This window comes from Doryrhamphus excisus, linkage group LG3 (assembly GCF_037039965.1).
Source record: "Doryrhamphus excisus strain RoL-2023G ecotype Guam linkage group LG3, RoL_Dexc_Guam_v1.1, whole genome shotgun sequence".
Taxonomy (NCBI): Eukaryota; Metazoa; Chordata; class Actinopteri; order Syngnathiformes; family Syngnathidae; genus Doryrhamphus; species Doryrhamphus excisus.
In genome coordinates this window covers 23,626,198-23,653,708 of record NC_136359.1, presented here as the reverse complement: position 1 = coordinate 23,653,708, position 27,511 = coordinate 23,626,198, and the positions used below count along the sequence as shown (strand labels likewise).

General features: G+C 38.6%; 1 protein-coding gene across 4 annotated transcripts in view; it reads right to left on the bottom strand.

Moving 5' to 3' along the window:
* The window catches only part of cux2b (cut-like homeobox 2b), a 157,345-nt gene that overhangs the window by 20,603 nt on the left and 109,231 nt on the right, over positions 1-27,511 (bottom strand). For all 4 annotated transcript variants that reach the window (XM_058071244.2, XM_058071248.2, XM_058071243.2 and 1 more), the window contains 5 exons: positions 25,299-25,377; positions 11,394-11,534; positions 10,071-10,224; positions 8,046-8,122; positions 5,104-5,170 (listed from right to left, as the gene is read on the bottom strand). In XM_058071244.2, coding sequence (XP_057927227.2) covers positions 5,104-5,170; positions 8,046-8,122; positions 10,071-10,224; positions 11,394-11,534; positions 25,299-25,377 — 518 coding nt within the window. The remainder of the gene's footprint in view (positions 1-5,103; positions 5,171-8,045; positions 8,123-10,070; positions 10,225-11,393; positions 11,535-25,298; positions 25,378-27,511) is intronic.

Here is a 27,511-nt window from a genome sequence, read left to right as displayed (position 1 = left end):
TCTATGTCTATGTCTATGTCATGCTGTATCACAAACTTTCCTCTGTAAAAACTTTTGGATAAATAAAGCTTTAACATCCAGCTTTAAATTTACAACAAAACATAAAAAACAAATAAATTAAATGATGTCTCAAGATCAAGCTCAAATGTTCACATTCTATTAGCTGTGAAAAAATGCAGAGTCTAAGTCTATGTCTAAGTCTAAGTCTAAGTCTTGGTATAAATGTGAGTGTGAATGGTTGTTTGTCTATATGTGCCCTGTGATTGGCTGGCCACCAGTCCAGGATGTACCCCGCCTCTCGCCCGAAGACAGCTGGGATAGGCTCCAGCACGCCTGTGACCCTCGTGAGAATATAGAAAACGGATGAATGGAAATATGTCAAGCCTAAAAATAGCTCCTGTACCACACTTTGGACCCCCTTGCCTTTTGGAAGTGGCTTTAGTGGCAGTGGAACGCATACCACTGTTTGAATACAGCATCAAACAGAATGATGAATGGATGAGACGAGTGGAAATGTATTTTTTTCCTCCCCTTAGTACTCATTTGCGAGAACAGATTAGAGCGAGATCTCTTCTATTTTAATTGCATGTAACATGCGACATAATTCCACCTTCAACTTGTCTCCATATATTTAATAATCAATTCTAATTTAAGCAAAAGCTGAGCGGGATTATTCATGAGCTTTGTTTGAAGTTCAACAGTTCCTTTTTTTTTGCAACATGGGAACTGATTTTCAAAAGGTAGATAAGGATGGATTCATAACAAGCTCATTAAATATGCACATAGGTCTCATGTTCCGATACACTGCGGTCCTTCAAACCAAAACACAGAAATGTTCAAAGCTTCAAATACTGTATGTAGTGGCCCGCACAGTTTACAGTACAAATACATAAATATCGGTTTCTTAATGATATTTCAAATCAAGGGGGGCATGAAAACATTTCTGTTTTTCAGTGGGTGCATGACAGAATTTTTAATACGTTTTGAATTTTATTTGTTATTGTCATTTATACAGTGCTAACTTGGCATGCACGTGTCCCAAATAATTAATGTTTTTTTTTTTTTTAATTTACGAGCTGTGTCCCAGCTGAGCGCTAAACTTTGGGTTCTTTGGAGGGTTTGTGGGGGTATCACAGGGGGGTATCAATGAGATGGCAGTGGTGGAATTCATTAGCATTATTATCATTTATTAGCCATTATGCTTGAACTGCTGGATTTATCCAAGAGGACACAATAAAACTTGCATTTTGTAAAACTTGCAATGTCACACTAAAGCTGCCGGACCAAGAAAAATGCAATACAGTGTGTATAAAAAAGTGTGTGTATGTACAGTATGTGTCTGTAAAACAGTATTTGGAAGTGAAGTATAAGCGACTCCAACAACAGGATCCTAATTCTGTAAACTACTGACTGTTTTGAGCACTTTATTTTTTTTTGTAAGTTATCAATATTTATTTATTTATTTTTTTTACATTTCACTTTATTGACGAGTGTTATTGTGTTGTATTTGCACTATTACTCACAATCATATTATTTGTTTGAAGAGAATGATATTTTAGTGATTTACCACAGTCTACTTGGTGTACATTGTGCTTGTTTTTTTATACATAACAATACATGATACACATCACTGTCAATCACTGTCCACTCTCACGTTGACAGGTGTATTAAAAACATTTAAATTATCTTCCAAAAGTATACTTAGTATCGATAAAAACTACAAGTTAAAAATGTAAAAAAAAAAATAAAAAATTAATATTAAAAATTACAAGTTAACTATGGACAAAATGCAATTGATATTTTAATCGATTTCCAGCCCTAATAAAAGCTGCTTGCCAACCGCCAATAAACAACAGAAGAAGAAGAACGCATTCTGACAACTTCCCGACAAGATACCTCAATCGAACACACTGACACCTAGTGACCAGTGTCGAAAATTACATACCACAATTTGAATGCATCTTCTGAATGCCTTGTATTGGTATTTTAGTTCATGTAGCAACTTTGTATGTTGACGTATGTAAATGATACTTAAATATGCTCCGGGTACTCCGGCTTACTCCCACATTCCAAAAACATGCTAGGCTAAAATTGGCGACACCAAATTGTCTAAATTGTCCAAATTGTATAAAAGGGTTTAGATTCTGTTCCACAGGTGGCGCTAATGCACACCAAAGCTGCTTGCCAACCGCCATTAAACAACAGAAGAAGAAGAAAGAACGCAGTCTGACAACTTTCCGTTTGAGCGGGTACAAGATACCTCAATCGAACACACTGACACCTAGTGACCAGTGTCGAAAATTACATACCACAATTTGAATGCATCTTCTGAATGCCTTGTATTGGTATTTTAGTTCATGTAGCAACTTTGTATGTTGACGTTTAAGTTTAACGTTAAAAATATGTAAATGATACTTAAATACGCTCCGGGTACTCCGGCTTACTCCCACATTCCAAAAACATGCTAGGCTAAAATTGGCGACACCAAATTGTCTAAATTGTCCAAATTGTATAAAAGGGTTTAGATTCTGTTCCACAGATGGCGCTAATGCACACCAAAGCTGCTTGCCAACCGCCAATAAACAACAGAAGAAGAAGAAGAACCCAGTCTGACAACTTTCCGTTTGGGGAAAGGAATATTCCACGCCTGGGAATCCCATTATAAATTCATTCGGATTTACACTTTTTTTTTCGGAATACAAAGGTTACATTCTTTCCGTTTGAGCAAATAACCTGAATGGAATTGGAATATTTGTGTCCATGTAAACGTGGCTAATGTAATGTGAAATGAACTAAAGTGGCATCAGTGTTGCAAGGCCTAACCCTGGTTTTGAAGGTCATAGTCTTGTCCGGATCCTGTCAATAAGGCCAGGATAGATGTATCCCAGCTGACAGCACACACTAACAGCGATAAGCTCTACATTTAACTTAGGGTGTCCAAAATTTTTATATTGATTATCTGCTCAGTGACTCCAGTCCTAGCAAATATATATAGTCCTTCATATGAAGACCGAGGAACGGGGCAGTGAGAGTAATAGAGGCAGGTCATGGAGTGATAACTCTCGCTGTGGGTCAGTAAGCGCTATTGTCATCTGACAGGAACACCCACACCATGACCAAGCACATCAAATAATATAAACTACCACGGCACGCCATCATGAAAAACGTACGCACCAACGTACGGTTGTGGGTGCAATTGTACCATGGATTAAGCCTTGGAGAAAATCCATTAGCTGTGGCCTACTCTACTCTGGAGCACAAAACTGAACAAAAGAGTGTTTACTTTGAATGTCTATCGACATCTTTCACACGACTTCAGATGCTTTTTCAAAAACATGCGGCGTGTACAGTATGTAGCACTCAAAGAGCAGGACAAGGTAGAGTGTTTTCTGAAGCAATCTTTAAATGGAGCAATTCTTCTCGAGGGCTGTCAAGGCCCAACCGCCGGCGAAGGCAAACACGGAGCTCTCTCATCGACCTGCATTCACAGCCCAGTCGCCTTTACAATGGCATTCCTCAGCTGTGCACACATGAATTTATGTCGGTAAAATAAAGTGGAACGCAAATTACTTTGCCAGTATATTGTATAAATTAGGGATGTGTATCGATACTGGTAATGGTAATGGTTTGATTTCATTTGAACATGCATCAGATTACAATTCAGTGCATCCCATAATCAGTTCCCAGTTCCACATGTCCAAAAGGAGTAGGAAGAAGCAAAGCTTATTAAATCCTACCCCTCCATCTGGTACTTTTACAATCAGTAACTGTTACATTTGTTCACTTCCTGCTTTCCTAATATAGTTTAAGGTTTTTTTTTCAATTGAGTGCATCCCATAATCAGTTCCCAGTTCCACATGTCCAAAAGGAGTAGGAAGAAGCAAAGCTTATTAAATCCTACCCCTCCATCTGGTACTTTTACAATCAGTAACTGTTACATTTGTTCACTTCCTGCTGTCCTAATATAGTTTAAGTTTTTTTTTTCAATTGAGTGCATCCCATAATCAGTTCCCAGTTCCACATGTCCAAAAGGAGTAGGAAGAAGCAAAGCTTATTAAATCCTACCCCTCCATCTGGTACTTTTACAATCAGTAACTGTCACATTTGTTCACTTCCTGCTTTCCTAATATAGTTTAAGGTTTTTTTTTCAATTGAGTGCATCCCATAATCAGTTCCCAGTTCCACATGTCCAAAAGGAGTAGGCAGAAGCAAAGCTTATTAAATCCTACCCCTCCATGTGGTACTTTTACAATCAGTAACTGTCACATTTGTTCACTTCCTGTTTTTCTAATATAGTTTAAGGTTTTTTTTTCAATTGAGTTCATCCCATAACCAGTTCACAGTTCCACATGTCCAAAAGGAGTAGGAAGAAGCAAAGCTTATTAAATCCTACCCCTCCAGCTGGTACTTTTACAATCAGTAACTGTCACATTTGTTCACTTCCTGTTTTCCTAATATAGTTTAAGGTTTTTTTTTTCAATTGAGTGCATCCCATAATCAGTTCCCAGTTCCACATGTCCAAAAGGAGTAGGAAGAAGCAAAGCTTATTAAATCCTACCCCTCCATCTGGTACTTTTACAATCAGTAACTGTTACATTTGTTCACTTCCTGCTTTCCTAATATAGTTTAAGTTTTTTTTTATTTCATAAAAAAAAAATTTGTCACATACCAAAGTATGAGGTGATATGATCTTGTATGACTTACATTGTATGACTTACTGTTAGACGCTAGCAGAGAAAGTTAAGAAAACTTTCTCTGCTAGCCCGTTTCTAAACTTAAGAAACGGGCTGCACAGTGTAGAGTGGTTAGTGCACAGGCCACACGGCTCGGAGACCTGGGTTGGGTTCCCCCATCGGGCATCTCTGTGTGGAGTTTACATGTTCTCCCGCGGACTCCGGTTTCCTCCCACATTCCAAAAAACATGCTAGGTTAATTGGTAACGGTAATGGTTTTATTTCATTTGAACATGCGCACGCTAACCACCTGTTCACCGTGCAGCAGATCATTTTTTTTTTTTATCGTTTATTATTTGTTTTTCAAGTAAAAAAGGATACCCAAGCCTAGTACAAGTCAAGAATGAGAAATCCGAGGCTGTTTACTTACTTGTTTGTCATCTCTTGGTTATATTTACACCGCAGGTCAAGTAGCTCTGTCTGTGCAGTGTCCAAAGCTGTTAGAGGCAAGCACAGGTACATATTAGCTGGTGCAACAGGTGAACTTAAAGTGACATCGACAACTTTTGGGAAAACAAGTACTATGTATGAATCCACGGTAGAATTAGGTCCCCGTGATGAAATACTAATGAGACCATTTCAGTTTTTGTTGATAATGTTGTTTGAGGTTTGTTGTTTGATGTTTGAGGTTTGAAGTTTTAACCAAAAGCCAAAAATCCCTGAACTTTTTACACCTCCTTTGTGTTTTGCCATGAGTTACTTCTTTTAGTGTTTCTCACCTCAATTCTCTGCTTTTATTTTGATATAAATGCCATATTCATATAAACGGCATATAAATGCCAAGATGCGATGTGGCAGCATGATCAACATGGACACCTCCTTCGTGTTTTGCCATGAGTTACTTCTTTTAGTGTTTCTCACCTCAAGTCTTTGCTTTTCTTTTGATATAAATGCCATATTCATATAAACGGCATGTAAATGCCAAGATGCGATGTGGCAGCATGATCAAAATGGACACCTCCTTCGTGTTTTGCCATGAGTTACTTCTTTTAGTGTTTCTCACCTCAAGTCTCTGCTTTTCTTTTAATATAAATGCCATATTCATATAAATGGCATATAAATGCCAAGATGTGATGTGGCAGCATGATCAACATGGACACCTCCTTCGTGTTTTGCCATGAGTTACTTCTTGGAGTGTTTCTCACCTCAAGTCTCAGCTTTTATTTTGCTATAAATGCCATATTCATATAAATGGCATAAAAATGCCAAGATGCGATGTAGCAGCATGATCAACATGGACACCTCTTTCGTGTTTTGCCATGAGTTACTTCTTTTAGTGTTTCTCACCTGAAGTCTCTGCTTTTCTTTTGATATACTAGATGCCATATTCATATAAATGGCATATAAATGCCAAGATGCGATGTGGCAGCATGATCAACATGGACACCTCCTTCGTGTTTTGCCATGAGTTACTTCTTGTAGTGTTTCTCACCTCAAGTCTCTGCTTTTATTTTGCTATAAATGCCATATTCATATAAATGGCATAAAAATGCCAAGATGCGATGTAGCAGCATGATCAACATGGACACCTCCTTCGTGTTTTGCCATGAGTTACTTCTTGTAGTGTTTCTCACCTCAGGTCTCTGCTTTTCTTTTGATATAAATGCCATATTCATATAAATGGCATAAAAATGCCAAGATGCGATGTAGCAGCATGATCAACATGGACACCTCCTTCGTGTTTTGCCATGAGTTACTTCTTGTAGAGTTTCTCATCTCAATTCTCTGCTTTTTTTATATAAATGCCATATTCATATAAATAGCATATACATGCCAAGATGTGATGTGGCAGCATGATGAACATGTACACCTCCTTCGTTTACCATGAGTTCCTTCTTTTAGTGTTTCTCACCTCAAGCTCTGCTTTTTTTTTATATAAATGCCATATTCATATAAATGGCATATAAATGCCGAGATGCAATGTGGCAGCATGATCAACATGGACACCTCTTTCGTGTTTTGCCATGAGTTACTTCTTGTAGTGTTTCTCACCTCAAGTCTCTGCTTTTCTTTTGATATAAATGCCATATTCATTGAAATGGCATATAAATGCCAAGATGCGATGTGGCAGCATGATCAACATGGACACCTCCTTCGTGTTTTGCCATGAGTTACTTCTTGGAGTGTTTCTCACCTCAAGTCTCAGCTTTTATTTTGCTATAAATGCCATATTCATATAAATGGCATAAAAATGCCAAGATGCGATGTAGCAGCATGATCAACATGGACACCTCTTTCGTGTTTTGCCATGAGTTACTTCTTTTAGTGTTTCTCACCTGAAGTCTCTGCTTTTCTTTTGATATACTAGATGCCATATTCATATAAATGGCATATAAATGCCAAGATGCGATGTGGCAGCATGATCAACATGGACACCTCCTTTGTGTTTTGCCATGAGTTACTTCTTGTAGTGTTTTTCACCTCAATTCTCTGCTTTTATTTTGATATAAATGCCATATTCATATAAATGGCATATAAATGCAGAGATGCGATGTGGCAGCATGATCAACATGGACACCTCTTTCGTGTTTTGCCATGAGTTACTTCTTTTAGTGTTTCTCACCTGAAGTCTCTGCTTTTCTTTTGATATACTAGATGCCATATTCATATAAATGGCATATAAATGCCAAGATGCGATGTGGCAGCATGATCAACATGGACACCTCCTTCGTGTTTTGCCATGAGTTACTTCTTGTAGTGTTTCTCACCTCAAGTCTCTGCTTTTCTTTTGATATAAATGCCATATTCATTGAAATGGCATATAAATGCCAAGATGCGATGTGGCAGCATGATCAACATGGACACCTCTTTCGTGTTTTGCCATGAGTTACTTCTTGTAGTGTTTCTCACCTCAGGTCTCTGCTTTTCTTTTGATATAAATGCCATATTCATATAAATGCCAAGATGCAATGTGGCAGCATGATCAACATGGACACCTCCTTCGTGTTTTGCTATGAGTTACTTTTAGTGTTTCTCACCTCAAGTCTCTGCTTTTTTTTTATCAAGGCTGCAAAATAACCCAAAATGGAGCCAAACAAAGTAACAGCAAACGGCAAATAAGTTCCAGCAATTTGATTTAAGGATTTTTGAAAAATTACAGAAATAACTCATGGTAAAACAGAGAGGGGTGTCCGTGTTGATATTGTTGCTATCATGTCTTTGACAATGACCTCTTCAATGAAGGTAAAATTAAACTTAGATTATTATTATTATTGTAGACACAGTTATATGTTGACACACTACACATATATAACGTTCATGTTTAATACACTGAAATGAAAAGGTATGGAGTATGCGTTTTCGAGTACTCACACGAGTGCAGAACCTTGATTTTCTCCTCTGCCTCTGACAGTCTGTCAGCCAAACTAACACCAGCATTCTCCTCCTCCCTAAGAGAGCGAAAACTGTCAGTTGTGCACAGTATCACTTTAGCTGCCGTACGCAACTCCACGCCTTGAAATATGTTAATCCCAGGGCAGCTCCACTCAACTGCGGGGTTTACAGACAAATAGAAATATATACAGTAAGTGCAGAAGAATCCTTTCATTTCACATGTATTTGTAATTTAGTACGGAACTTGTGATGCACTTAAGCTTCTCTGGCATAAGACATCAAATGCTCACTCGGAATAGAATAAGACATTTGACTTGTTCATAAGCATTACAAGAAGATATGAGAAATAACACTATTATTAATAAAATGCTACACAGATAATGTTGTGTATTTTAACCATTATGGAGGAATATTGTAAAAATAACATGTATTCACGATTAACTCATTTGCTACCAAAATACGTATTTTGCAGAAGAGGTAATGATGCAACTCCACAATAGAAGAGATCATGTTTGATGCAGTTTTAACCTGAAAAAACAGCCACAAGGTGGCAGAAGTGCATTTTGTAAGAGCTCGGCCTGCATCTCCCCAATTGAAATCCCAGTCATGATGAGGTATACATATCACTATATTGACACTTACTATGGTACTGATTATGTCATATCACCTCGTACTTCGGTATGTGACAACAAAAAAAAAAATAAAAATAAACTAAAAAAAAAACAAACTATATTAGGAAAGCAGGAAGTGAACAAATGTAACAGTTACTGATTGTAAAAGTACCAGATGGAGGGGTAGGATTTAATAAGCTTTGCTTCTTCCTACTCCTTTTGGACATGTGGAACTGGGAACTTATTATGGGATGCACTCAATAGAAAAAAAAAATTGAACTATATTAGGAAAGCAGGAAGTGAACAAATGCAACAGTTACTGATTGTAAAAGTACCAGATGGAGGGGTAGGATTTAATAAGCTTTGCTTCTTCCTACTCCTTTTGGACATGTGGAACTGGGAACTGATTATGGGATGCACTCAATTGAAAAAAAAACTTAAACTATATTAGGAAAGCAGGAAGTGAACAAATGTGACAGTTACTGATTATAAAAGTACCAGATGGAGGGGTAGGATTTAATAAGCTTTGCTTCTTCCTACTCCTTTTGGACATGTGGAACCGGGAACTGATTATGGGATGAACTCAATTGAAAAAAAAAACTTAAGCTATATTAGGAAAGCAGGAAGTGAACAAGTGTAACAGTTACTGATTGTAAAAGTACCAGATGGAGGGGTAGGATTTAATAAAATTTGCTTCTTCCTACTCCTTTTGGACATGTGCAACTGGGAACTGATTATATCACCTCGTACTTCGGTACGGGACAAAAAAAAAAATATATATATATTAGGAAAGCAGGAAGTGAACAAATGTAACAGTTACTGATTGTAAAAGCATCAGATGTAGGGGTAGGATTTCATAAGCTTTGCTTCTTACTATTCCTTTTGGACATGTGGAACTGGGAATTCATTATGGGATGCAATCAATTGAAAAAAAAACTATATCAGGAAAGCAGGAAGTGAACAAATGTAACAGTTACTGATTGTAAAAGTACCAGATGGAGGGGTAGGATTTAATAAAATTTGCTTCTTCCTACTCCTTTTGGACATGTGGAACTGGGAACTGATTATGTGATGCATTCAATTGTAATCTGATGCATGTTCAAATGAAATAAAAACCATTACCATTACCATTACCATTACCATTACCATGGTAACAATAATAATTTAATTTAATGTTTTAATTAGTATTATTTTTTAACCTGTACTGTTTGGCAGTTTAGTCATATAGTACGGGTGAACTGTAAGTTTATTTAGCATCTTTACTCTACAAAATGTACTAAAGTGGTCCCCCCAAGCATTTTTCAATTTTTATTGAATGTGACTCTTGCTGGAAAAAGTTTGGACACCCCTGATTTAGGACATGATCGCCAAACGTCAATCAGAGAAAGCTCACCCTTGTCCTTCAGCTTGGTCCTGGTAAATCTCCTGTGGAGAGCCTGGGGCTCCAGGAGCCAGCGTGCTGTTGGGGGTCATATGAGAACCTGGAGAGGTAGACCCTAATGGGTCCCCCGTCTCCGCTGGGTGTGCAGCACCGTTGTTAGTGGGCTCTGTGGGGAAGGAAATGTAGATACTATGAAGTATAGTAGTACAAGTCCGCTGTCATGTAAATATTTCTGTGATCCTCAGTTGGCGTTGTTACTTGTTGCTCTGTTTATTTCCCCATATTCACAATAGTTTGCTAATAATTGATAAATATGTGATAATACATATTTATGTATTTATCTTTCACGGATAACGTTTTTAATCAAGCGCTGAAATTTCAAATTATGTTCAGCAGTCCGTGAATGCACCATAGTTGCTGTGAGATGCAAAAATTTTATTTACACAGTAGCGCCTTGGTTAGCGTCATTAATCCATTCAAGTAGGTCCAACTCTAACCAAAACGTACGCTAACCGAATCAATTTGTCCCATAAGAAATAATACAAAACCAATTAATATATTCAAAAAAGACTACATTGTTAACACAAAATACATTATGATAGTTTTAACAATAGACAGCTGGGATAGGCTCCAGCACCCCCGCGACCCTCGTGAGGATAAGTGGTAGAAAATGTATGGATGGATGTTTCAATTAATTGAGGAATTGGTTTAGTCCTAAATGGAAATAACTCACATTATTAAATATTTGGAATATTTAGCATACAGAGACGACCCAATGTCTCATTTTTATGGTACGGTGGACAAGTTTTTAGCATGTAGACCACACAAATATGAGACCTAGGGAAGACCAGGGTTCGATTCCCTGGGTTCGAGGCTTATAGGAATTTTGCTCATAGGAAAAAGTCCCATATTTAATTCAACAAGATTAACATTTTAATCTGATTAATCACGGATGTTACAGAATTAATCATGATTAATCACCATTAGCAAATATGTCTGAAATATTGCCATATTCACTGTATTTAATTAATACAGAGATAAATTATGACATATAGTTGTATGTGGGGCCACACAGTGATTAGGGGGTTCGATTCCCCGCTCGGCCAGCTCTGTGTTTGCATGTTCTCCCCGCGCGTGTGGGTTTTCTCCGGGTACTCCGGTTTCCTCCCACATTCCAAAAACATGCTAGGTTAATTAGCGACTCCAAATTGTCCATAGGTATGAATGTGAGTGTGAATGGTTGTTTGTCTATATGTAACTGACCTTTACAAGATGGGGTAAGATCGGGTAAAAATGAGGACAGAAAGAAGCACTGCCACTTGCTTTTGTGCTGACCTGTCTTTTCAAGGCACTCCAGGTGATTCTTCCAGTGAACACTGATCTCTCGTACCAGTGCCTCGCTGTCCGGGGTTGAACCCTGAAGCTGCTGCAGCCTTTCCTCCAGGGTGTGTGTGGCCTCCAGTACAGGAGCCGGATCTGTCAAAACACAAACAAACTTGTGCAAAGATTCACATGGTTTGTGCAGGGCGCTTTCAGACTAGTCTAGTCCTCTGGTCTGGACCACTTTGGTGGTCACTTCAGTGTGGTCTGGTTTGTGTTCACGTGGGATCCTTTTTATGACATATTTTTTTAATAACTGAGAGGTAAGGAATGGCTGCACGGTGCTCGAGTGGTTAGCGCACAGATCTCACAGCTAGGAAACCAGGGTTCGATTCCACCCGCGGCTATCTCTGTGTGGAGTTTGCATGTTCTCCCCGTGCATGCGTGGGTTTTCTCCGGGTACTCTGGTTTCCTCCCACATTCCAAAAACACGCTACATGCTAAAAACATGTACCCCGCCTCTCGCCCAAAGACAGCTGGGATAGGCTCCAGCACCCCCGCGACCCTCGTGAGGATAAGCGGTAGAAAATGAATGAATGAGAGAGAAGAAAGACAATAGTAATGTCTTAAAAGAGGACCTATTCTGCTCATTTTTTGTCCCCGAGTTGTGGACTCCTATAGAGCAGCAACACACAATAACCCACACAGGAAGCTTTTTAGATCTTCCAGATCTGCACCTATTCCAGCTGTATTTCCTTGGCTTTCCAAAACGGTCTGTTTTAATTTATTTTTAATTTATTCCACCCACTCCGTGCTCCCGTTGACTTCAGGACTACTGCCGTAGCACACTTTCGAATTTTGTCAGTATAGGAGTTGATAATAAATTAATAAAGCCTTTGGCGAGCTGCTTGAAAAGAGGTTAGGAGGTACTAGTGAGGTACCATGAGCTACTGGTTGGTTATATAAGAGAGGAGAAATATGATCTCAGGGAAGAAGTACATTTGAAACACTTCTATGCTAGGACTACGTTATGCTAGCCATAGCATTTCAGTATGTGGAATCAAACTATGGAATGGATTGAGTAAGGAAATCAAACAATGCACAACGATGAGCCAATTCAAGAAACAATACAAGCAGTTGATGTTTGCTAAATACAAGGATGAAGAGTCTTGAATAAAATAAAATAAAATAAAATAAAATAAAATTAAATAAAATTAAATTAAATTAAATTAAATTAAATTAAAAATTTAAATTAAATGTTAAATTAAATACACCAAAAAAACTTTAACTATATTAGGAAAGCAGGAAGTGAACAAATGTAACAGTTACTGATAGTAAAAGTACCAAATGGAGGGGTAGGATTTAATAAGCTTTGCTTCTTCCTACTCCTTTTGGACATGTGGAACTGGGAACTGATTATGGGATGCATTCAATTGTAATCTGATGCATGTTCAAATGAAATAAAACTAAAACTAAACTAAACTAAACTAAACTAAACTAAACTAAACTAAACTAAACTAAACTAAACTAAACTAAATTAAATTAAATTAAATTAAATTAAATTAAATTAAATTAAATTAAATTAAATTAAATTAAATTAAATTAAATTAAATTAAATTAAATTAAATTAAATTAAATTAAATTAAATCAAATTAAATCAAATCAAAATCTTATTTCCAAAGACTTATTTCCAAAGAGTTACACTTTTTTAAAATACGCAGGCTGGACCAAAGGCTAAAAGTGGGCGGAAGTTTTAGATCTAAAGGGTATTTCCTTTGCTTATTAATCATAAAGCAGTACATACAAAGTGACATAAATAAGTAAATAAAATAAAATAAAAATTACCATTACCATTGTAATTCCTACGGCATCAAGTACAAATTTCTACACTTTTACTTTTTGAGGGGGAAAAAAAAGCGATATGGCTGTCTTGTACAGCAAAGTTTTCTTTGCCAGACTATTCCACCGAGACTTATTTCCAAAGAGTTACACTTTTTTAAAATACGCAGGCTGGACCAAAGGCTAAAAGTGGGCGGATGTTTTAGATCTAAAGGGTATTTCCTTTGCTTATTAATCATAAAGCAGGCAAAGATACAAAGTGACAGTCTTAAGAGCCAAATATACACCTAAACAAAGTGTAGAAAAAGTCAGCTCCTGAAAAGGTTGTAAGAGAGAAAGAAGAAGAAGAAAAAAAAAAAAACTGGATTCTTTAGCACAACAGAGGAGCTATTTTGCAATGCATGCGTGGCAGCACTGGGCCCATGGGGCCAACTAGGAGGCTGCTTCTCAGCTAACAAGTCTCCTCTGTATCATTTGATCATTTAAATTATTATGCCAGGAATCCTCAGGAGGCAGCTCAGCACTCCACATCACACGGCTGTTTTTAATCTTTGCCTTCCCTTTCTTCCCCTCCCGAAAAGTTCAACAGCTCAGAGAGAGAGTTGTGTACCTGCCTGCTGAACACCAAAGGAGGTGACTTCTAGTGTCAAAGCACAGAGAAGGAAGCTCAGGGGAGCTCCTTGACAAGAAGGTGGTGGTGGTGGTGGTGGTGGTGGGGATGAGGAGCCACGCTCACACGCGCACGCCCTTAAAAACTCTAAAAGACGTGGAAAATCGCTGCTTAGCTGCACAAACTTTTTTTCTCCAGCAGCTTTCATCTTGTGTGCGGAAGCGTATCTGAGAGCTTCTCGTGTGGGCACGGACCGCCATGGTGACATGTCACAAGAACCGTTGCAACCCAAAAAAAAAAAAAAAAAAAGATGGCATCAACAATAACAAAACTTTGTTGAAATTTTGTTGAAATCCTAGCCATGCGTTGCAAGCGCCTTTTATCCGCTTTTTCATCACACAAACATTTTGCACCATTTAATTGATCAAGCTATTTTTATTTTTTTTCTTCCCAGGACCCGTTTACAGTGAAACATTGTCTGCGTTCATTGTTGCACCGAGTGTGAAGATATTGCATCAGTCACAAGGGACATTCACTGTTAAGGGAAAAAACCTCTTCTAAGACAAACAGGATGACTCCATCGACCCACTGTCACAGAAAAAAACACTTTATCAGCCTCTTTTCCATATAGACTTTCAATTTTTAGTCATCAAAGGGCTAAAGATTGTAATACAGGCGATCCATTGACAAGAATCATCAATCAGCGGCAAGGGAAGTCACGTCAAATTTTAAAGGAAAAGGGATATAAACTCAAGTCCGTACACAAAATGAACCCAATCAAAGCAGAGCGTATGAGAGCCTTTCAAAGGGTTAAGAAATCCACACTTCCTGTCTGGGTCAGCTGATATCTTTGTAAAAAAGCAGTTACTAATTGATGTCAATTTGTAGTATCTAGTCCGCGGTTTTGTGCTAAAAACGGTGGTCTCAAACACGCGGCCCGCGGGCCAAATGTGGTCCGCAGGACACTAGTTTGAGGCCCCCGCCTTGATATGAAAGTTTAATGTCAGTGCGGGCCCGCGCAAGTTTGATATGGATGCTGTATGGTATCATGTACCCAGAAAAAATTATTACGTTTGATTAATGTTCATGTTAAAGGTTAAATAACTGTTAATAGTTATCCTCTCTATCCGTGTGGAAGTGGTAAGTTTTTGGCTATTTAAGTTTAAAGGGAATAACTTGAAGGCTACCGTTTAGGTCGCTAGGTCTCTAGTTTGCGAGTTAGCATGTGTCTCAAGACCCTGCAGTTGTGCAAATAAGAAAGTATAAATGTGACTATAGTCGTGTTTTGTCATGTCTACAGGGCTCTAATAATGCTTTGTTCATTTTAATCTGAAAAAAATAATTTGTCTACCCACCAACATATAGTTATCCTCAGGCGAGAGGCGGGGTACACCCTGGACTGGCGGCCAGCCAATCACAGGGCACATATAGACAAACAACCATTCACACTCACATTCATACCTATGGACAATTTAGAGTCGCTAATTAACCTAGCATGTTTTTGGAATGTGGGAGGAAACCGGAATACCCGGAGAAAACCCACGCATGCACGGGGAGAACATGCAAACTCCACATTAGAGATGCCTGAGCGGGGAATCGAACCCGGGTGTGGCCTGCACGCTAATTACTGTGTGGCCCCACATACAAATATATAGGGATGTCATGATTTATCTCTCTATTCATTAAGTACAGTAAAAATGGGCATATTTCAGACATATTTGCTAATGGTGATTAATCGTGATTAATTCCTTAACATATGTGATTAATCAGATGGTTTAATGTGAGCAGATGTTTTAGATCTAAAGGGTATTTCCTTTGCTTATTAATCATAAAGCAGGCAAAGATACAAAGTGACAAAAATAAGTAAATAAAATAAAATAAAATAAAATAAAATAAAATAAAATAAAATAAAATAAAATAAAATAAAATAAAATAAAATAAAATTAAATTAAATTAAATTAAATTAAATTAAATTAAATTAAATTAAATTAAATTAAATTAAAATCTTATTTCCAAAGACTTATTTCCAAAGAGTTACACTTGGGGTCATTGAAGCGACTTGTGCAAAGGTACTGTTGTTCGGGTCTAGCAGGGTGGATTCAGGATTTTGTATGGAAAAGATAAGCAGGTGTCAGCCGGTCCCGTCCCGAACCCTGTCAGCAATATACCATCATTAGGTGGCGTGGGGGCGCAGCAGGGTGCACCATTATGTCTCTCTGGGCCCTGTGTAATTACGCTCTGACATAATTAACCCAGCAAGCCCATTAGCCAAGCAGTGGCTGGGCTGAAGAGAGGAAAAAAAATACTATAATTATTTGTTGTGCACATGTTAATGAGGCCAGCTGTGTTCCCATCATACAACACGAACAAATTAATTTACAAGGCTGCGCTCAAGGGTTTTTTTTTTCTTTTCATTCAAAACACTGTTTTGTTTTGTGTTTTTTTTTTTAGTCAGGGTGGACTTCAAGGTCCATAAACATGTCCTGCCTCAGCAGCAACAAACGGTAAAAGTGTTGTAATACTACTGTCAAGGACTTAAAAACTAGGCTGATAAAACTACGGTGCTCTGTTTTCACTTTCACGGAAATAAATAAATGTAAAGCAGTTAGGATAATTGCTGCCTTCTTACCACCACCCCGTGATTCCATGATTTATCTCATGATTGGAAAATCACAGCATATGCGCAAACATGTCTGTTCTCCTCGTGGTACGTTTGACATGACATCCCTTAATATTGAAAAATAATACAGAAAAGATGAGTGGAATAAAACGCCTTTATGTGTGAATTAAAGAGAAACGTATCCCCCCCAGACAGAACAGAAGTACAAAGAAGGAACGGCATCAATACAGATATTTAGAAGTATGATGGCATTTTAAAATAAAAGAAAAAAACACAACTGAAGTGGGAAATAAGTTATGGCAGTTGAAGTAAACTTGAGTCAAAACTGTAACAACTACTGCCTAGTGTTGTTACATTTGTTCACTTCCTGCTTTCCTAATATAGTTTAAGTTTTTTTTTTCAGTTGAGTGCATCCCATAATCAGTTCCCAGTTCCACATGTCCAAAAGGAGTAGGAAGAAGCAAAGCTTATGAAATCCTACCCCTCCATCTGGTGCTTTTACAATCAGTAACTGTTACATTTGTTCACTTCCTGCTTTCCTAATATATATTTTTTTTCCAATTGAGTGCATCCCATAATCAGTTCCCAGTTCCACATGTCCAAAAGGAGTAGGAAGAAGCAAAGCTTATTAAATCCTACCCCTCCATCTGGTACTTTTACAATCAGTAACTGTTACATTTGTTCACTTCCTGCTTTCCTAATATAGTTTAAGTTTTGTTTTCAATTGAGTGCATCCCATAATCAGTTCCCAGTTCCACATGTCCAAAAGGAGTAGGAAGAAGCAAAGCTTATTAAATCCTACCCCTCCATCTGGTACTTTTACAATCAGTAACTGTTACATTTGTTCACTTCCTGCTTTCTTAATATAGTTTAATTCCTTTTTCAATTGAGTGCATCCTATAATCAGTTCCCAGTTCCACATGTCCAAAAGGAGTAGTAATAAGCAAAGCTTATTAAATCCTACCCCTCCATCTGGTACTTTTACAATCAGTAACTGTTACATTTGTTCACTTCCTGCTTTCTTAATATAGTTTAATTCCTTTTTCAATTGAGTGCATCCTATAATCAGTTCCCAGTTCCACATGTCCAAAAGGAGTAGGAAGAAGCAAAGCTTATTAAATCCTACCCCTCCATGTGGTGCTTTTACAATCAGTAACTGTTACATTTGTTCACTTCCTGCTCTCCTAATGTAGTTTTTTTTTCCAATTGAGTGCATCCTATAATCAGTTCCCAGTTCCACATGTCCAAAAGGAGTAGGAAGAAGCAAAGCTTATTAAATCCTACCCCTCCATCTGGTACTTTTACAATCAGTAACAGTTACATTTGTTCACTTCCTGCTTTCCTAATATAGTTTATTTGTTTTCAATTGATTGCATCCCATAATCAGTTTCCAGTTCCACATGTCCAAAAGGAGTAGGAAGAAGCAAAGCTTATTAAATCCTACCCCTCCATCTGGTGCTTTTACAATCAGTAACTGTTACATTTGTTCACTTCCTGCTTTCCTAATGTAGTTTTTTTTTCCAATTGAGTGCATCCTATAATCAGTTCCCAGTTCCACATGTCCAAAAGGAGTAGGAAGAAGCAAAGCTTATTAAATCCTACTCCTCCATCTGGTACTTTTACAATCAGTAACTGTTACATTTGTTCACTTCCTACTTTCCTAATATACTTTATTTTTTTTTTTCAATTGATTGCATCCCATAATCAATTCCCAATTCCACATGTCCAAAAAGAGTAGGAAGAAGCAAAGCTTATGAAATCCTACCCCTCCATCTGGTGCTTTTACAATCAGTAACTGTTACATTTGTTCACTTCCTGCTTTCCTAATATAGTTTTTTTTTCAATTGATTGCATCCCATAATCAGTTCCCAGTTCCACATGTCCAAAAGGAGTAGGAAGAAGCAAAGCTTTCTTAAATCCTACCCCTCCATCTGGTACTTTTACAATCAGTAAATGTTACATTTGTTCACTTCCTGCTTTCTTAATATAGTTTAATTCTTTTTTCAATTGAGTGCATCCCATAATCAGTTCCCAGTTCCACATGTCCAAAAGGAGTAGGAAGAAGCAAAGCTTATTAAATCCTACCCCTCCATGTGGTGCTTTTACAATCAGTAACTGTTACATTTGTTCACTTCCTGCTTTCCTAATGTAGTTTTTTTTCCAATTGAGTGCATCCTATAATCAGTTCCCAGTTCCACATGTCCAAAAGGAGTAGGAAGAAGCAAAGCTTATTAAATCCTACCCCTCCATCTGGTACTTTTACAATCAGTAACAGTTACATTTGTTCACTTCCTGCTTTCCTAATATAGTTTATTTGTTTTCAATTGATTGCATCCCATAATCAGTTTCCAGTTCCACATGTCCAAAAGGAGTAGGAAGAAGCAAAGCTTATTAAATCCTACCCCTCCATGTGGTGCTTTTACAATCAGTAACTGTTACATTTGTTCACTTCCTGCTTTCCTAATATAGTTTTTTTTTTTTTTGTCCCGTACCGAAGTACAAGGTGATATGACCATACAATGACATAATGGGTACCATAGTAACATTTGCCTTGGTCTCTGTTATGGGGTCCTCAACACCTGACATGAGTGTACCACAGCGTACCACAACCTTTTGTCACGCAGGCACCAGCCACGCTAATAATCTGTTAAAGGAGACAATGCAGTGAAGAAGTTATGACGATCCAAGTCTATTCCCGTCTTCACATTTTGAAATTCCAACCGCACACAAACCAACATTCCTGCACGCACTTATTCTCCCTTCCTGGTCCCTCTGGGGTGTCCTACTCCACAGGGATCAGTTGGAGAGGCCCGGCTCTTTTATGAACATAATGCATTATTAAGCACCTCAAACATCTCCTGGGCCTTTGTTTATGACTCCTCTTATTAATCACTTGTGCATAATCACATTCCCACCCAGAGAGCTTTCATTCTCCATCAGCTTTTATATACGCCCTTATTTTCCAACAGACTGCCACAAAACATTTACAGCATTCCTACTCCTCCTCCATTCGTCTAGCCCTGACTGTAGGTACTCGGCTGCACAATGACAATAAAGCTAGCTCGCTTTGCCCTGCAGGCCTCTCTGCAAGTGTTTAGTGGGGGTTGAAGAAGGACAAGCCTTCTTAATACATTTGAGTAGAGTGTGGATTATGGAGGTCAGTGCTTTCTGATTTGATACCATCACAGCCGGAAGGAGCGTTCAATGTGAATATGCAAGAGACTTAAAAAGCATTGCTTAACAGAAGATGGCATGCAATGTTACAAAATGCTGTTTGTGTTCCTCTGCGCAGTTCCAATGGTCACCACTAGCATGTGCTGTTGCCATAACATTTTGAGTGGCGTCCCCCCCCCCCCCACACACATTTACGCATGCTTTGTGGGGTGGATTCAGAGCAGGTTTTTTGTCATTTATACCGTAGTACCTTGGCCATCTCTCAGATAGCGATGAAAAATGTAGGTTAAAAACAGGCATAGCCTAGGACAGCTATGTGGGTGCTTGTGTTACCATGTGACCATCAGAATCAGAATCAGAATGGCTTTTATTGTCATTGTATTGCATACAATGACATTTGAGTGCAACTCCACGGTGCATTTTGTAGAAAGTAAAAATAAGAATAATGAAAATTATAAAAATTATAAAAAAAATTATAAAAATAAAACAAGAAATATTGCATATATATATATATAATATTTTATTGCAAACAATGAAATTTGAGTGCAACTCCACGGTGCATTTTGTAGAAAGTAAAAATAAGAATAATGAAAATTATAAAAATTATAAAAAAATTATAAAAATAAAACAAAAAATATTGCATATATATAATATTTTATTGCATACAATGAAATTTGAGTGCAACTCCACGGTGCATTTTGTAGAAAGTAAAAATAAGAATAATGAAAATTATAAAAATAAAACAAGAAATATTGCATATACATATATATATATATATATATAATATTGTATTGCATACAACAAAATTTGAGTGCAACTCCGCAGTGCATTTTGCAGAAAGTAAAAATAAGAATAATGAAAATTATAAAAATAAAACAAGAAATATTGCATATGTATATAAAAAATATATATATAGATATAGATATATATAATATTGTATTGCATACAACGAAATTTGAGTGCAACTCTACGGTGCATTTTGTAGAAAGTAAAAATAAGAAAAATGAAAATTATAAAAATTATTTAAAAAATTATAAAAATAAAACAAGAAATATTGCATATATATATATATATATATATATATATATATATATATATATATATATATATATATAATATTTTATTGCATACAATGAAATTTGAGTGCAACTCCACGGTGCATTTTGTAGAAAGTAAAAATAAGAATAATGAAAATTATAAAAATGAAACAAGAAATATTGCATATATATATATATATATATATAATATTTTATTGCATACAATGAAATTTGAGTGCAACTCCACGGTGCATTTTGTAGAAAGTAAAAATAAGAATAATGAAAATTATAAAAATGAAACAAGAAATATTGCATATATATATAATATTTTATTGCATACAATGAAATTTGAGTGCAACTCCACGGTGCATTTTGTAGAAAGTAAAAATAAGAATAATGAAAATTATAAAAATGAAACAAGAAATATATATATATATATATATATATATATATATGTAATATTGTATTGCATACAACAAAATTTGAGTGCAACTCCACGGTGCATTTTGTAGAAAGTAAAAATAAGAATAATGAAAATTCTAAAAATTATTTAAAAAATTATAAAAATAAAACAAGAAATATTGCATATATATATATAATATTTTATTGCATACAATGAAATTTGAGTGCAACTCCACGGTGCATTTTGTAGAAAGTAAAAATAAGAATAATGAAAATTCTAAAAATAAAACAAGAAATATTGCATATATATATATATATATATATATATATATATATAATATTGAATCCTCACAAAGTCTGATGAAAGGAACTGTGTTCTAAACGAAAAGGAGTGGGCTGGATCTGGAGGGAGGGCTTATTGTGGGTGAGCGTGCGCGTGATTGTGCATGTGTGTGGAGGCGAGAAAGAGCAAACACCTGGAGCCTCGGTCTCTGGGCTACGCCCCTGGCGACAGACGCAGCAACAAACGCTGACGTTCAAACAACACACACACACACACACACACACATTCCAGAAGAGAAGAGCGGAATGAGACAGCAAGACGAGATGTTGGGAAAGTTAGGTGTGTCTCTGAGAAAAACGTGATAAAAACTCCGGTAGAAGCTGCCACAGCTCTTTCAGCATTGATAAGAACGTGTTGATCAAAAGCAGGGCGGAGGTGATTTAAACATTGTTTGCGAAAAACTGAAAACTGTGAACGCACCGAGTTAGTGTGCACAGCAGGGGAAGAAGATGTCGCAGGCACATGAAAATATGGTACACTAATGAAACGCTCCAGTGGATTGACATCTCAGCCTAGAGGGCCTCATATAGTCAACCCTTGCTTATCACGGTTTATTGGTTCTAGTCCCGACCATGATAAGGGAATTTCTGCAAAGTAGGATTCATTCATTCATTCATTCATTTTCTACCGCTTTTCCTCATGAAGGTCGCTGGAGCCTATCCCAGCTGTCTTTGGGCGGGAGGCGGGGTACACCCTAGACTGGTTGCCAGCCAATCACAGGGCACATATAGACAAACAACCATTCACACTCACATTCATACCTATGGACAATTTGGAGTCGCTAATTAACCTAGCATGTTTTTGGAATGTGGGAGGAAACCGGAGTACCCGGAGAAAACCCACGCATGCACGGGGGAGAACATGCAAACTCCACACAGAGATGGCCGAGGGTGGAATTGAACCCTGGTCTCCTAGCTGTGAGGTCCGCCGTGCCACCCAAAGTAGGATTCCTTACTCATAATATTTCCATAGAAGATAATAGAAAACTGGGCTGCACGGCGGTCGAGTGGTTAGCGTGCAGACCTCACAGCTAGGAGACCGGGGTTCAATTCCACTCTTGGCCATCTCTGTGTGAAGTTTGCATGTTTTCTCCGGGTACTCCGGTTACCTCCCACATTCCAAAAACATGCTAGGTTAATTAGCAACTCCAAATTGTCCATAGGTATGAATGTGAGTGTGAATGGTTGTTTGTCTATATGTGCCCTGTGATTGGCTGGACACCAGTCAAAGGTGTACCCCGCCTCTCGGTCGAAGACAGCTGGGATAGGCTCCAGCACCCCTGTGACCCTTGTGAGGAAAAGCGGTAGAAAATGAATGACTGATAGAAAATCTGTTCACAATCTTCTATGTTTTTAACCTCATTAGAGCCCTCTAGACATGACATAACACCCCTATAGTCATTCCCTATTCCCCAATATCGTGGACAAAATAAGCCATTATCACATAAATAAGACTCACACTCGTGTGTGTCGCAGTAAATGGGTTTAATGCTAAGGAAGCAAGGTGGGGGGGGGGGGGGGTTCTATTAACTGCGGCTTCCTCTGATTGGACCGACAGCACACAAATGAGGGGGGGGGGGGTAAAGTGGGGCCACAGCCACACCATTGTCCTCCAGTAAACCCGGAGTCATCCATTCTTGCGACCTTGGACACCAACAGGGAGATGTATAGCGACTCACGCAGGCAATATTACGCTCTGCAAAAACAGGAAGTGTCCTCTGCAAAAATATGCTAGTCCGGCTTCTGATTGGTTCCTGAGTACCAATTTTTTAATAGGTTAAAAAACAGGCATAGCCTAAGACAGCTAGGAAGGAAGAAGGAAGAAGCAAAGCTTATTAAATCCTACCCCTCCATCTGGTACTTTTACAATCAGTAACTGTTACATTTGTTCACTTCCTGCTTTCCTAATATAGTTTAATTTTTTTTTTCAATTGAGTGCATCCCATAATCAGTTCCCAGTTCCACATGCCCAAAAGGAGTAGGAAGAAGCAAAGCTTATTAAATCCTACCCCTCCATCTGGTACTTTTACAATTAGTACCTGTTACATTTGTTCACTTCCTGCTTTCCTAATATAGTTTAAGGTTTTTTTGTTTTGTTTTGTTTTTTGTCACGTACATGTCCAAAAGGAGCAGGAAGAAGCAAAGCTTATTAAATCCTACCCCTCCATCTGGTACTTTTACAATCAGTAACTGTTACATTTGTTCACTTCCTGCTTTCCTAATATAGTTAAAAAAAAAAAATTCAATTGAGTGCATCCCATAATCAGTTCCCAGTTCCACATGTCCAAAAGGAGTAGGAAGAAGCAAAGCTTATTAAATCCTACCCCTCCATCTGGTACTTTTACAATCAGTAACTGCTACATTTGTTCACTTCCTGCTTTCCTAATATAGTTTGTTTTTTACATTGAGTGCATCCCATAATCAGTTCCCTGTTCCACGTGTCCAAAAGGAGTAGGAAGAAGCAAAGCTTATTAAATCCTACCCCTCCATTTGGTACTTTTACAATCAGTAACTGTTACATTTGTTCACTTCCTGCTTTCCTAATATAGTTAAATTTTTTTTTCAATTGAGTGCATCCCATAATCAGTTCCCAGTTCCACATGTCCAAAAGGAGTAGGAAGAAGCAAAGCTTATTAAATCCTACCCCTCCATCTGGTACTTTTACAATCAGTAACTGTTACATTTGTTCACTTCCTGCTTTCCTAATATAGTTTAATTTTTTTTTTCAATTGAGTGCATCCCATAATCAGTTCCCAGTTCCACGTGTCCAAAAGGAGTAGGAAGAAGTTACACAAAATAAGATGAAAAATAAATAAACAAATTAAAGATTAAAATTAACAAAGCATTATTATTGCGCAACTACAGGGTCTCTGAGACACATGCTAACTCACAAACTAGAGTGCTAGCGACCTAAACGGTAGCCTACGAGTTATTTCCTTTAAACTTAAAAAGCCAAAAACTTACCACTTCCACACGGATAGGGAGGATAACTATTAACAGTTATTTAACCTTTAACATGAACATTAATCAAACGTAATACTTTTTTCTGGGTACATGATACCATACAGCATCCATATCAAACTTTGCGCGGGCCGCACTAACATTAAACTTTCATATCAAGGTGGGGGCCTCAAACTAGTGTCCTGCGGGCCACATTTGGCCCGCGGGCCGCATGTTTGAGACCCCCGTTTTTGAGGAAATGACGATATCAGGTCGTGTGTGCGTTTGCATCGAGTCAGGGACTTCAAGGCAAAAAGGAGACCTTTAAAAGTCAGATGCCGCCGTGGTTATTTTCGCTGTGGTATACTTTCATCTCGTATTCATCGAATCTGTAAACAGAATCCCGACTACTGCCACAAGTGTGACTGTGATCTGGAATGAGATTGCAACACATCATGGCGATGGCGGACATATGGATGCATGAAATAAGAACAACCCCCAAAAAAAAAAAAAAAAGTCTTTCCCCTCTGTCTTCTTGCTTTCCCCCAGTTGGCCTCATCAGGCCCGTGTTCCACATGAAGCCAAGCTTCAGTTGGGATTTTAATTGGCCCTCCACAATCAAGCCGCCATGCTCCTTAAGGATGTGTTCTCTCCCCAGTCATGTTCCACTCAAGGACCAAGACTTGCATTTCCAAGTGGCCTCACGCAGAGTTTTGGAAAGCACTCAGACGACTGACTTTAAAAAATAGATAAGAGCCACAGCATCTCATATTAATATGCGATTTCACCACATCTCTCCATCCATATATATTTATATATATATTATTTGTGTATTGCTTTATATACATTATATGATGCGACAAACAATCAAATGAGGATTTGATCTTTACGGGGGAAATTGCCTTTCTGGAAGGTTGGAGTGTTTGCGTTGGTATTATTCATATCGGAAGACTCACCTGGGGCTTCAATAAGCTGTTTGTAGATACCTAGGAATGCAGACTCAGCCTCCTTACTTCGTTTGTTCAGAGCGACCACCTGCAGGGACAAAAAAAAAAAAAGCATCAAGGTGTGTATATGAGCAGCTTATAACGAGGGCATATGTGTATATTAACATATATGATATGGAATCATACACACAATGAAAGTATTTTCACAATGATTGTAGTGGATGGATGGATGGATGGATGGATGGATGGATGGATGGATGGATGGAGCTGAGTGGATAGCTGGATGGACGGATGGGTGGATAGATGGGGCTGAGTGGATGGATGATTGTGTGGGATGGATGAATGGATGGATAGATGGATGGACGGATGGGTGGATAGGTGGGTGGATGGATGGATGGAGCTGAGTGGATGGGTGGGTGGATGGATGGGTGGATGGGGCTGAGTGGATGGATGATTGTGTGGGATGGATGAATGGATGATAGATGGATGGACGGATGGGTGGATAGGTGGATGGATGGATGGATGGGTGGATGGGGCTGAGTGGATGGGTGGGTGGATGGATGGATGGATTGATGGATGGATGGGGCTGAGTGGATGGATGGATGGGGCTGAGTGGATGGATGGATAGATAGATAGATGGATGGGTGGATGGGTGGGTGGGTGGATAGCTGGATGGGTGGATGGATGGATGGGGCTGAGTGGATGGGTGGATGGATGGGGCTGAGTGGATGGGTGGATGGATGGATGGATGGATGGGGCTGAGTGGATGGATAGATAGATAGATAGCTAGATGGGTGGATAGCTGGATGGACGGATGGGTGGATAGATGGATGGATGGGGCTGAGTGGATGGATGATTGTGTGGGATGGATGAATGGATGGATAGATGGATGGATGGATGGGCAGATGGGTGGGTGGGTAGATGGAGCTGAGTGGATAGCGGGATGGACGGATGGGTGGATAGGTGGGTGGATGGATGGATGGAGCTGAGTGGATGGGTGGGTGGAATGATGGGTGGATGGGCCTGAGTGGATGGGTGGATGGATGGATGGATGGGGCTACACTTGAAACATAATCATTTCACAATGGCTGATGACACTTGCAGCGTTGGTGATGACAAGGTTTATAGCGGGGCCATAAATAAGGTGGATAGGACTTTACTAGAAATGTCTACTGTCTTCCATGGGGAGGCATAACGACAGCATCGTGTTTAAAGAAATATCGTGTAGAGCAAACAAAGACCAAACCCCCCCCCATCACTGCCACCAGGAGCTCAGAGGAGTTCATGGAACACGGAAAAAGGCTGGCGCCCAATCAATACAGATGCAATAGTCTGGAGCTCTCAGCTAACTCCCTGCTTCATTGTGTTGTTCCACTTTCTGTTTTACATCAACCTACTGGTTCCTCTCAGAACAAGATGTTGTTGGGGCGGTTTGGGTGGTCCCATCTCGAGCGACATACAGCAGTGCTTCCCAAACTTATTACAGTCATGTACCCCTTCAGATATTTGACCTTGTACCATGTACCCCATCATCTGCACACTTAAAAAAAACATAAACCTTATTTTCTGCATAATACACATAATTGACCATAAGTAATAATAATAATTTATGAATATATTATAATACAGGTGAAATGTCAAGAAAAAGCCCGCAATATTTACATCTTTCTTCCTTCAATTATTTTTTCATCGAGTGTTGTGATTCCCCACCTTGTTTGGGAATAATTGAACACACCAAACACGCCATAGTTGCTATGAGATGGAAAGGTTTATTCATTCATTCATTCATTTTGGGTGCTGGAGCCTATCCCAGCTGTCTTTGTGCAAGAGGCGGGGTACACCCTGGACTGGTGGCCAGCCAATCACAGGGCACATATAGACAAACAACCATTCACACTCACATTCATACCTATGGACAATTTGGAGTCGCTAATTAACCTAGCATGTTTTTGGAATGTGGGAGGAAACCAGAGTACCTGGAGAAAACCCACGCATGCACGGCGAGAACATGCGAGGGTGGAATTGAACCCTGGTCTCCCAGCTGTGAGTTCTGCGGGTGCTGGAGCCTATCCCAGCTGTCTTCGGGCGTATGGCGGGGTACACCCTAGACTGGTCGCCAGCCAATCACAGGGCACATATAGACAAACAACCATTCACACTCACATTCATACCTATGGACAATTTGGAGTCGCTAATTAACCTAGCATGTTTTCGGAATGTGG